The sequence below is a fragment of the Gadus morhua genome, chromosome 16 (genome assembly GCF_902167405.1).
Source record: "Gadus morhua chromosome 16, gadMor3.0, whole genome shotgun sequence".
NCBI lineage: Eukaryota > Metazoa > Chordata > Actinopteri > Gadiformes > Gadidae > Gadus > Gadus morhua.
The window spans coordinates 21,463,301-21,476,329 of NC_044063.1; the positions used below are offsets into that span (position 1 = coordinate 21,463,301).

Below are 13,029 nucleotides of genomic sequence, written 5' to 3' on the forward strand. Positions count from 1 at the left end.
GGATGCACGCACAAGCACAAGCACAAGCACAAGCACAAGCACAAGCACACGCACACGCACACACTATTTTGAAATTGATTCAAAATATGCGCAAACAGCTTTTTGGATCAACATCGTATATATGCCTGTATAATATCCTAACATTGTTGAAATACAGTTTATTTTAGACTTACCTAAAAGCCTAATTGTGTGTGTGTGTGTGTGTGTGTGTGTGTGTGTGTGTGTGTGTGTGTGTGTGTTTGTGTGTATAGAAACCTAAGGAAAACGGAGAACAGGAAGAACAAGCTAGAAGACCAGCTCAACTCCGTGGGAGCCAAAGTCAACGAGCTCAAAGAGAAGTACGTTCCCCCACATCTGTTCCTCTCACCCATTTATTGCCAGAAGCAAGATTACCCTTAATAAGTCCCGGGAAGGTCAAGTCATGTCAACCAGCGGTCCAGTGAATGACACAAAACATGGGTTCTTTTTTCATCTGCTTATCCTTCCTTCTGCCATTTCTGTTTGATCATTCAGTTATAAATTAAGGACTATATCACTGTTATTCAATATAATAATCACTTGTTTTATGAACACTCTCTCTCGCTCTCTTTATTCAAATCAATCAAATTAAATTCCAAAGGTTCATTGGCATGAGAAACAAACGTTAACCTTCCCAAAGCAGTTGAACTATTAGGAGTTCAAAGTATAAAGCGTTAAATACAAAATTTATGCATATCAAATATTTTTTACAAATATTTTTCATATTCATGGTTTGCTATTACGTAGTTAAAGTCCAGTCGGATGATTTATCTCTCTCTCCCTCTCCAGGTTCCAGTGTCGCACGACCGAGGCAACTAAGCTGGAGGTGGAGGTGACCAAGGCCCAGGAGACCATCACCGCCGCCCAGCAGCTCGTCTCCCAACTGGACGGAGAGCACACCCGCTGGAACACACAGGTGTGTGTGTGTATGTGTGAAATGTATTGAAGACATTAATTAATTCCACTCACATAGTACTGACTGATGTGAGGGTCACATTAGAGGTGTGTGTGTGTGTGTGTGTGTGTCATCGGGGGGTGGATCTTTCTGTCTTTAGTCCCTCCTGGCTGTTTTCCTTCCTCTCTCCAGGATCTGTCTGTCCTTAATTAAAACACTCAATCTCCCTCCGAGCCAAACACAGGCAAACTCTGACGTGAACGCCCGCACGCACAAGCCCCCCCACACACACACGCGCACACACATATAGAAGGTTAAAAGAGACGCCGTATTGTAGACATGTACCGATTTAACTTGATGTAAAATTTTGTGTTCAAGCTTTGATAATGCAGCACTTTTACTTTTTATAAGACTGTAAACAATGTCGTTTAAGTGGGTCAAAAACGTCTTTAGGAACGGTTTAAAGCACTCTAAAACGATGTGTTTGAAGTTCCTGACAGCTTTTAACCACAGCAGTGAGTCACCAGTCAAATGAACTCCTCCTGATTTTCAGAGCCGAATTAACAAACAACCAAGAGGCATAGATCTAGGGCTACAATAAAACACATTACACCCAATGGTCTTTTTCCTTTTGTAGTTTTGCCTCCTCTGTTTGTGTTAAATTGATTATCCCATGCACTGGGCTAAATAAACAACTTCCAGTTAAACCAAAAAACATCTGGTTATATGTTGCCACCCCTTCCCCTAGCGGGGGACGTAACATTCACATTAAACACAGTCGATCAAGACATATATATGGATCAGTATGCTAATTTCCAACAGTTAAGGGAGAAAGAATGCGCTGATCAAAGTGAAAATAATGTTAAGCCTGCAGTGTATCACTGAATTAAACGTTGATTAAACACCCAATATATCCTAGGCCCATGAAGGGTGGCCTTGTGAAGGGAATCCACAGCGGTGAACTGTGTGCTAATGCTGTGGTCTGACTTTGGTTGTGGTCTGACTTTGGTTATTGTTGATTTGGGGAAGAGGGTTCATAATTCTTATTGAACACACTATTCTAGACGTTCACTAGCCGGCTTGAACGCTGTATTTAATGCGTTTTAGAGTTCATGAGAAACGGTGTAAAAGACGCAGCGCTAAAACAGTTCATTATACAGCCTAATAGAATACAAGGGGCACAATACGGCCCTCTGAACACTGTATCTGAGGTAAATTGATATCAATTCTCGCCTACTCAGTGTTGACTCTTTTGGCCTTCCCTGCAAACACATGTGCACAAACACACATTCAATGCTTCCCCTCTCTTGGTCTCTCCCGCTCTCCTCATCTCTGCTCTCTACCCTCTCTTCTCATCCACACACAGACGTATCCACGCACACACAAACTTGGCCGAGCTTCATTCAGTACATACAGAAACACACAGAGAGAGAGAGCGGCAGGGCACCGGGTTCAGGGCCTGCTTGAACGAGCGCTGGTCCGCCTGGCGGTGGTCCGACATTTGACCCAGCGCCCCATGGATCCACAGTGTTTAGTGTCCGTGTGGGGGCCCACAGATGGCCCCAGCCTGGCAGGCTGCAGAGTGGAGCGGCGCGGACACCTGTCGCAGCCATTAGCGCCGCGATGAAGCAGCCGGTGGAGCCCTAACGCCCGGGTCCCCGCCGCTATATCCCCTGCGTTAAGTAGCCATTGCTAGCCACCGCCGAACACAAAGTAGCTCCCGCTCGAAGGGAGGCTCATCACCGCTCGTCTGACGGTTATTATAGGAGTCCCTTAGGATGTTTGGACGGGGTGCTTGGCATAGATGAGTGGCTCTATCTCAGAATGTTTTTTCTCGTCTCCTGGCCGTCTCTTTACTCTATACATCTGAATTCCATGATTTGTTTTTTTTTATTCGTCGTGGCTCTTTTCTTAAAACATGGTGATGTGGGGAAAGGGGAAAGGTTCCCTTGCAACAACCTGTTCGTCAATCCTGCTCTCCATCTCTCCATCCCTCCCTCTCTCCCCCATCCGTCTCCCTCTGGTGGCGTCCCCCGCCTCCCTCTGTCTGTGTGTCCGCGGTCGTCTAGGTGTGTGAGATTAAAGAGGAGCTGGACACGCTCCCCATGAGAGCCATGCTGGCGGCCGCCTTCATCACCTACCTGTCCTCCGCCACCGAGGACCGCAGGAGACACTGTCTGGACACCTGGATGACACACTCTGGACTACAGAGTGAGGAGGACTTCACCCTCTCTAGTCATAACGTTAGATTACAACTATCCACCATGGATAATGGCTGGGAGGTTTGTTAAAGGGGCAGGAGACGGGTGTAAAATCACTGTTTTTCCCTATCTCTCTGTTAAAATTCTTCTCTGCTCCGAATTCTTTCAGAGGAGAGGTGTGTTTGAATGTGTAGATCCCCATCTGGGCAGATATAGACGTATAAGTGGCCTCATATGAGCTATGGAGGAAGCTTTTTAGGACACTTATAGTATAACGCCACGGTGTGTAGTGCTACAACATAGTACTTGCTTAAATTGTCACAAAGTTAGCGTGGGTCGTAACCATGGGGATAACGCTCCTTACTTGAACTCTCACACCCAAAAGGCCTTTTTCTTATATCATGGTGTCGAATTTCAGCTCAAACAGGAGGTTCACCCGCACTAAAAGACCTAATCCCAGTTCCGCTTCATGCACGTATTCAAAGATCTGAAAGGATCCACGTTGCTACTCAAAAACCAACAAAACGCCCCTTTTGCCGTTCCATGACCTAGGCGAAGACGTGCAGTCCTCCAGAGTGTTGTCCCTGTGTTTTCAGCTTTAACATGTTTATGATGCCGGATGCTGCAAATAATGTGTGATGGTCTTTTTTTAATCGCCTCACTTTATAGGTTTGAATTATAGAGTAAACACTTCATTGGGCTGGCTTTATTGTTAAAAAAACGTGCCAAGACATTTAGTGCTATATCATTTCGGGCTTTGATTTCAACTGAACACGTATAAGTGGCCACTTATCGCCGTGCTCTGTCGACCCTCATGAGGGCATGAGGAGCTCATAATTGATGGAGGCGTGGTTCCTGTCACTGCTGGTGGCCACAAGCAAGACCCTCCATTGGTCCTCTGCCCTGCTGTGTCAGAAACTTGAACCAATCACGTCTCTCTGGAGCAAGTTTAGCAAAACCGCATCACACAGAAATATTTGAATTTGTGGATTTTCATTGTTATCTAAGAATCAATTGTGTGTGTGTGTATGTGTGTGGCAGAGTTTGACCTGCGCTCCTTCCTGTGCTCGGAGAGCGAGCAGCTGATCTGGAAGAGCGAGGGCCTGCCGTCGGACGACCTGTCCATGGAGAACGCTCTGGTCATACTCCAGGTGGGCCCGTCTCTCCCTCCTTCCTGGTCACACGCGTGTCCCCTCTCCCTTCGCTTGGACCCACAGATCCCAGTCTCACAAACCGCATTCAGCCTTGCACGTGTTGAGGACCCCTATCATCAAGATGCCCAGCAAACCAAACTAGACTAACGATGAGCTGGTAAAAAGGGCGGCTGATCTTTTTGATCCAAGAATAAAAATGTTTGATGATGATGATGATGATGATGAAGGATGAATTCCATTGCTGACACTACCATTGAGTGTGTATGTGTGTTTTAATAGCAGGTTGTAACACGCTTTGCGTGACTGGAAAACACTTTACAAGGCTTGAAACAATACCTTACATAATCCATAAGAAAATGCCATGTGTTGGTCTGTTTCTACGCATGGCCCCATTGGCATCTAGGCATGGCTAGAACACAGCATGCTACTGCTAGGCTGCCATGTCGATTGTCGATTAACCTGCCTTTTCTGTTCTTGTAACCCGTCTATTTGTTATCATTGTTCATCCATCCTGTCTCTCCACTTTGTCTTTGTCTTATATGTTTGTCTTTTAACATGGCCACACATAAGATCAATGTGCTGAAACAGAGGGTAAGAAGTCATCGCCTCATCCATCCCGTCTAGCATAGATCCTCAGTCTGTGTCCTTGATGCTTTGTGTCTCTCTATTCTCTCTCTTACACACACACACACACACACACACACACACACACACACACACACACACACACACACACACACACACACACACACACACACACACACACACACACACACACACACACACACACACACACAACCACACCATAGCTCTTTCTTTCCTTCAGAAGTTTCACATTCATTAAAATCCATCCTTCCCTCTCTCCCTTTTCTCGACTAACTTAACTAGTATTTTTGGAATTAAGTCCCTTTGACCAAACCCCACATCATCTATTGTATTTACGCATTTAAAACTTTCCCAGCAGTTCAGTGGACTCTTTAAGTTGAGCAGCACATTGAGTCATCTTAGTGATTCATATGGCGGCTCTTTGACCGGATGGCTTCCCCCCTAAGGACTCAGTGATGTTTAGAAATTAGAAACAGACAATGGTAGAGGATGCAGGGAAGAAAAGGCTATGGAACATTACAAAGATTTCAAGGTTGTTTAAAAAAAAAATCGTACAGGAAGAAAAAGAAAAATGCCTTTTTTGTCGGAGCAAAGAATGATTTATACCCACCATCGCCACAGAGTCACTTTGAGCAGCAAAAATGATTAAATTAGAGTATTGTGCACTGCGCTTTGTGGTTACAGGGCTGTATATCTCTGGATTTTTCCAGAGATTTTATCTCTGGGAAAAGTTCCAAGTCGTGTTTCAAGCCAGCAAAATGTTAATATATTATATATTAAATATTTTCTATTATTGTTATGGTTGTTATTGTTATTTGATTGTTTGAAAGTTGTAGTTATCAACTTTTTATGAGTATTAAGTAAACCAAAACATGCAAAACGCCAATCAAAGACTTACTTTGGTTGAATACAGAAAAAGGTCTCTGGGTTTGAGTTGTTCTTCCTGTTTTGCAGTTTAGTTTGTTCTTAATTCTTATAGTTGACCACAGTGCCTATACATCCTGCTGGTACAGAACTGCCAGTAACCATCAACCATAAAATCAAACACGTACACACAGACACGCACACGCACACACACCTTGTTTGATTTGTTTTCTGCCAAAGGCTGTAGCTCATTCACAGATCTTCGAATGAAAGCAGGTGTTTAAATGAACTGAACATCCTCTATGTTTATCCCTCAGAGTGTTGCTTGTCCCTTTCTGATCGACCCGTCGTCCCGGGCAACCGAGTGGCTGCGGACACACCTCAAAGAGCAAAAGCTAGAGATCATCAACCAACAGGTATGCACGCACGCACGCACGCAGGCCTCAAAGAGCACAAGCTTGAGATCATCAACCAACAGGTGCACAAACAAATCCCCCCCCCCCCCCCCCAACACCCACACGTACACACACACAGGTGCGTACACACACAAACACCTCAAAGATCACAGGGGAGAAAATTCATTAGAGAGTAGGGTCTTTCTGGTTGTACAGTAGATTGATTGTGTTTCATTTCAGTTGGGAGCCATAAAGTAACAGCTTCAGACGTTTCTGTGTTTAGTTCTTGATTTACCTTCAGTCCCAGTCCTCCATCATCCTTAACAAAGACACGGACCAAGGACCTCGTTTAACTTAAGACGTCTCAAGCGTAGAAATTGAGAAGAAAATAATTCTCCACAAAATATAGTTGATTAACGCATGTATCAAGTTAATTCTATGGTAATCTATTAAAAATGGATAATGTCGCAAAAAATAATGGTTTATCTTCTCAAATGTAATAACACTTATGACAAATTAACCGTGAAATTACAAATGTATTTGGAATTACGCAAGTAGACAAATATTAAATTTGACCTAATATTTTGTTTGCGATTTCTTCCTTCTCTTAATTGGTGTGTGTGTGTGTGTGTGTGTGTGTGTGTGTGTGTGTGTGTGTGTGTGTGTGTGTGTGTGTGTGTGTGTGTGTGTGTGTGTGTGTGTGTGTGTGTGTGTGTGTGTGTGTGTGTTATCCTGCCACAGGACACAAACTTCATGACATCCCTCGAGCTGGCTGTGAGGTTTGGTAAAACTGTCATCATCCAGGAGATGGACGGGGTGGAACCTGTCCTCTACCCCCTGCTGAGGAGGGATCTCATAGCCCAGGGTAACGCACGCACACACGCAGACAGGCAGGCAGGCACGCACGCAACCGTTTTTGCCAAAATCTGGGACACTCATTGGAAAACCAACCAAAGAACATTTACATTGATAAAATAAAACCACAAAGATTATCATGGTCCTGGGGATGGGTCTTCAGCCGTGTACGCTTCGGTTCATGCATTTGTGCCATTTATTTGAGCCATATTGTAACATCTTTCAGGTGTAAAATGATAACAGAAGGGCGGCAGCAGCTCAGGAGGTAGTGCGGGTCTTCTTGTAACCGGAAGGTTGCTAGTACGATCCCCGGCTCCTCCTAGCTGAGTGTCCTCCTAGTCAAGCTGTCCCTAAGCAAGACGCCTAACCCCTACTGCTCCCGACGAGCTGGCTGTCGCCGGGTGTGGTTGACACTGCCTTCGGTGTGTGAATGGGTATATGCTAAGTCCCCTAATAAAAACACAGCAACGATTATATTGTATGCACTTTTCAGCACCACACCGTTGCAAACACAGAGGAGGACATGTGTGATCTGACAAATTAGTTGTACGGGCCTACTTAATATACCTCAGACAAGTTGCTACCTGGTGCTCTGGGCAAATGGGCCCATATGAAAAAGTCCAGATTCGGTCTGGTTTGTTGCCATTGTACTGTTAATAACGGCTTGTAGGAAATGCAAATGAATGAGAGGTGGAGGAGGAATATAACTGACAGATATGAGATGCCCCTGCTGTTGGACCACTAAGTGACGTTACTCTGGGAACAGGAAGTGCACATTGCCACACCGAGGCCTCTGTTTCCATGGCAACAAACATTGCAGAGGCTCTGTGTGTGTGCGGGACCTGAGAGATTGGGTCGTAATAAGTTGTGCTAAATACAGTAAACTAATTGCAGAATATTACACCATGTTATATTTAATTTTGTTTAGTTGTTTAGTTACTTTTTGTTGTCGCTAGTTGCAGGATTGCTGCATAGAAACAGCTTTATGTGTCTTAACGTGCATCAATGCTTGCACACACATATCACACTCAAAGCGGTAGCTTAAATATCAATCATACTCTTTCATGGTCACCTGGTCATGCGCTGACAATTACACACTATGCATTACCCACGACTACTATAATCCAACGCCTCAGAGACTTTTCCTATGGAGCAGTAATGCATTTTGATTGCTGATATGGATCACAGTGCAGGATTCACGTTCAGTGCCAAACGAATGGAAAGGATCTCCGTAGAGTGCTGATGGGCTATTTTTGTAGTTGGGATTCTTCCGCCCTGTTTTTGGCATGTCACTCGTTATGAGCTTGTATCCGTTTCCTGCTGCAACATCCAGTGCTTAATTTGAGGGGGAGCAAGGGGGAGCGCGCTCCGGAAGCTCTGACGTGCGCTCCGGAAGCTCTGACGTGCGCTCCGCCAGCTGGAGTATGTGTGCAGTGGCGGTTTTAGGCACGGGCGAACCGGGCAGTCGCCCGGGGCGGCATATTTGTGGGGGGCGGCAAATCACATGGGTGGCGCCACGAGCAGTAGCGGTTATCAATGAAGTACGACATAACATTGTGTGGGGAATAGGTACTTTGGCGCCCCCTGCTGCAGGCGTACACCCGTGTATAGATGGAATGAAACCCTCACTGAAGTCCGTAGGTTCACGATACAAACCCCCCCTCCCCCGTCCCCCGTCCTCAGCGCTCCGGGAGCTCCCACTTGACAAATTAAGCACTGGCAACATCCATTGTATTTCGATTACTTCAGTCCTAATTGGTCCCTTCCAATCAACGTAGCCCTAGTAGTGATTATTTATCTAAAACGGTCTTGACGAGACGCCAGTGAAAATGAGTCATGTTGAGCGATCAGTCGAGAATACTCTCTTGTAGTTCTGTGGGAAGAGTTGACTGGAGTCAGAGATAAAACACACAGACACACGTGCATATTCACGCACGCACGCACGCACGCACGCACGCAGACACGTATTCACACACCCTTCACCCTGTAACCCCTCGCCCAGGCCCGAGGTATGTGGTTCAGATCGGAGACAAGGTGATCGATTACAACGAGGACTTCCGGCTCTTCCTTGCCACACGGAATCCCACCCCCTTCATTCCCCCCGATGCCGTCTCTGTGGTTACCGAGGTCAACTTCACCACCACCAGGGCTGGCCTTCGGGGACAGGTAACACACACACACACACACAGACACACAGACACACAGACACACACACACACACACACAGACACAGACACAGACACACACACACACACACAGACACAGACTTTTCTAACAACGTTTATTTTCCGCAATAAGTACGCTTTAACACCTCCAATTTGGACGACTAGTTGCATTTTCCACAGGAAGGTAGAAGTAATCAATGCACTCAGTAATCCATGCGCTAATTAATTGGAATAAATTTAAAATAAATGAAACATACATGACATTTTCGTAATGCAATCTTTTGTTACTTATTTAGTAGCCTCATAATAATAGCAATCATAATAATAATACAAAATATAAATAATTTACACGCCAAGATGGCCATAAAGATTTATATTCACAGGCTAATTTAAATTCTAATTCAATGGCCAGCTAATGGAAACCATGACACACACACACACACGTGTCATATGGACTGGTGAAAACACATAGATGGATGAGGATTCCACCAATGTACACATATGGTAAGTGAGTTTAATCTGTACCGGTATTATATACAGACTATTTGTATACAGAATAACACTCACACAGGAGCTTCATTGGCCACTGGTTCTTTACCTGCTTAACTATTGTAGAGCTAGCGGGATGCATTGCTAAACAGAGATTATAATCCATTTTGTGCATTTAGAAAAGTGAGATGTCTGTGGTTTATTTGCATTTTAGTTGGGGGCTATCTTCAGGGAACTGTACTTTGTAGTTGCACACTGAGTAGAAATATTGGGAAAGCCACGTCTCTATCGAGAGGTTCAACATAGTCATAAAGGTATTTTAACAATGATTGTTTTGGCCACAGATGACAGCCCTAGGCTACCCACATAACATTATCTACGGCTGTTTGGATAGTCGACTCATCTAACGCTAGCTTAATATGTTTATGTGATGTTGCTTGTGGCAATTTCCTTAGAATGAGAGGACACAACGTTCAAACATTAAGTCCTCCGTGAAATGATGATAGATATTTACAGACGTGGCGGTGAGGAAAACACCATGCATGTGACATATTCTCTTTCCTTGGATCAATGTTGAGCAGATTTTTGTTGTTTTCTTTTGCTTCTCTGAAGCATTGGCGCAATGCCAGTCAATCGACGCTGTCCTCGAAGGAACAAAGATGAAGCGTCACTTAATGAAACCAAACACGACGTAATGTGTCTTGCCGTGCCGAGAAAACGCCACGTTAGCACGTGGCGCTTCATAGAAAAAACCCTTGGTTAAGGTCATTCGCCGTTTCCGGTTGGTGCATGGTTTATGATGCACCAAAAACTTGTGGGGAAACTATGTACAGGCTAAGAAGTCTGTGTGTGTGTGCGTGTGTGTGTGCGTGTGTGTGTGCACACGCTAGTTGTTAGCCTTGACCATCCAGCAGGAGAAGCCAGAGTTGGAGACGGAGAAGACGCGTCTACTTAAGCAAGAGGAGGACAAAAAGATCCAGCTGGCTCTCTTGGAGGAGTCCTTGCTAGAGGTATATGCCTTGTGTTATTACGTTTTTTGGTTTTCAACTTTTTCAGAGGGAACTTTCAGAGGGAGAGGCTGGATAAAAGTGTTAATTTGTTAACACTCGCATAGAATGTGTACTTTAACGTAATACAGTCTCAGCTTCCAATATTAGCCTTTCAACTAATCAAAGTCTGCAGCCCCCATCATTAGAAATATCTGTTTCCTAAAACACTTGGCTTCCTGTACTTGCTTGCTTACATACACGCACACGCATGCACGCACGCGTGCGCGCAAATGAGCACACATACACACACACTAAAAAAATCGCACACACAACAACAAGAAGTATGAGCTTCCATGGTATTCAACATCTAATTATTGTAGAATTATAGGAGCCATCCCGGCATAACGTTTCCACGGTCCACGGCTTTCTCATCTATTCTAGTTGAATACGTTTGAATGCAGTCTACCAATGTGTTTAAAAGTGCACATGGAACTGTGCAGCCAAAGCACTCTGTAGAATTAACAATTGCATTCCACTAGAATGCAGTCCGTGTTGTAATGGCCCCGCAGCTTACCTGCAACGTGACAATTATGCCGTCCTCTCCTCTTCCTCTCGGCTTATGCAAATGCGTTGGTCTGGCTCCTCCGTATGTCTGTGAATCAACGTCGTGGACTGTCTATCCACCTGTGTCTCTGGACCACATGGCAGGCTCCAGTGTTGATCTCTCCGTTTGTCTGTCCGTCTGCCTCCCTCCCTCAGACCTTGGCTACAGCCCAGGGGAACATTCTGGAGAACAGAGAGCTGATCGACAGCCTGAACCAGACCAAGGCCAGCAGTGCCTTGATCCAGGAGTCACTGCTGGAGTCTCACAGGCTGCAGGCTTCCCTGGACCAGGTGAAACATCACATAAGGACGTCCGCACATGCACACGCACGCACGCACCTACACACGTACACAGACATAAGTACACACACAAACACTCCAACATCACAGACACATACACACACACACTCCAACATCACAGACACATACACACACACACTCCAACATCACAGACACACACACACACACACTCCAACATCACAGACACACATACACACACACTCCAACATCACACACACACACACACACACACACACACACACACACACACACACACACACACACACACACACACACACACACACACACACACACACACACACACACACACACACACACACACACACACACACACACACACACACACACACACACACACTCCGGAATTCACCTGGTGTAGTTCTGACACAATCATGCCCATGCCTTAGCCATCCTCTAAGGGGCAGTGTTTCTCTAGCACTGCCTATTGGCCTCTGCCCTCTGTTCAGTTCCTTTTTATAGCTCTCTCTCAGACTTTTCTTTTACACTGTATTCTTCCAAATGACACCCCTCTATTCCCACACCTCATTCTCCCCAGATTACCACTCAACCTTTACATGCGCTGCTCTCACTTCTGTCTCGGTCCTTCCGCTGTACTTAAGCTCCTGCCTTCTTCTTTTTTTTCTTGATCACTTTTCTTCCACATCCATCATTCCACTCTACGAATTTGGCTCAGAAATCTATCTTCGTCTCCTCTTTGCCCCCCCCCCCCCCCCCCCCCCCCCCCCCTCCAAGCCCCACGCACACACACACACACACACACACACACACACACACACACACACACACACACACACACACACACACACACACACACACACACACACACACACACATACATGCACACAACTACACAACCACAATTAACTGTACCTCTTGGATCTTCCTCACAGGAGCGGGATGCCTACCTGCCTCTTGCTGAGAGTGCCAGCAAGATGTATTTCGTCATCACAGACCTGTCGAAAATCAACAACATGTACCGCTTCAGCCTGGCCTCATTCCTGCGTCTCTTCCAGAAGGCCCTGCAGGACAAGAAGGTGTTTGGATGAAAGGCGTCCCTCAACTGGGCCACTGGGCCATCCCAGTGTTTGATTTTTTTTTTCAAATATTTTAATATTATACGCAAACACTCTGTCACTCACACACAGAAAACCTCCCAGTAATACACTTTTCTCAGCGCGTAAAGTGTGCACGTTTTCAATTGGCCCTGAGAGCGTCTCCACTTGAGACATAAAGCGTAACACGACTTGACGCTACGCCCACACACACACGACCCCCCGTTCCCCAGCATGGATCCCTGCTCACTTTGCCTCATTCCACATCATTGTCACACTGGGCCATATTTCACCACTATATGCTTTTGTAACTTTGCAGTTCCACTGACACGGACCAAGATAGTTCCACGGAACAAAACCCCTACTGTTCTCCTAAATCAAACAAATGAACATGTCAGCGGCAGTCCTGTCACGCCTGACAC

The 13,029-nt window shown here is 45.5% G+C and overlaps 1 protein-coding gene across 1 annotated transcript in view; it reads left to right on the plus strand.

Annotated features, from left to right (window-relative positions):
• dync2h1 (dynein cytoplasmic 2 heavy chain 1) overlaps positions 1-13,029 on the plus strand; it is a 123,371-nt gene that overhangs the window by 50,474 nt on the left and 59,868 nt on the right. The window contains 11 exon segments of the mRNA XM_030380788.1: positions 252-338; positions 808-934; positions 2,983-3,124; positions 4,156-4,265; positions 4,839-4,859; positions 6,056-6,154; positions 6,875-6,998; positions 8,991-9,154; positions 10,533-10,652; positions 11,391-11,525; positions 12,446-12,589. Of these exon segments, the coding sequence (XP_030236648.1) occupies positions 252-338; positions 808-934; positions 2,983-3,124; positions 4,156-4,265; positions 4,839-4,859; positions 6,056-6,154; positions 6,875-6,998; positions 8,991-9,154; positions 10,533-10,652; positions 11,391-11,525; positions 12,446-12,589 (1,273 nt within the window).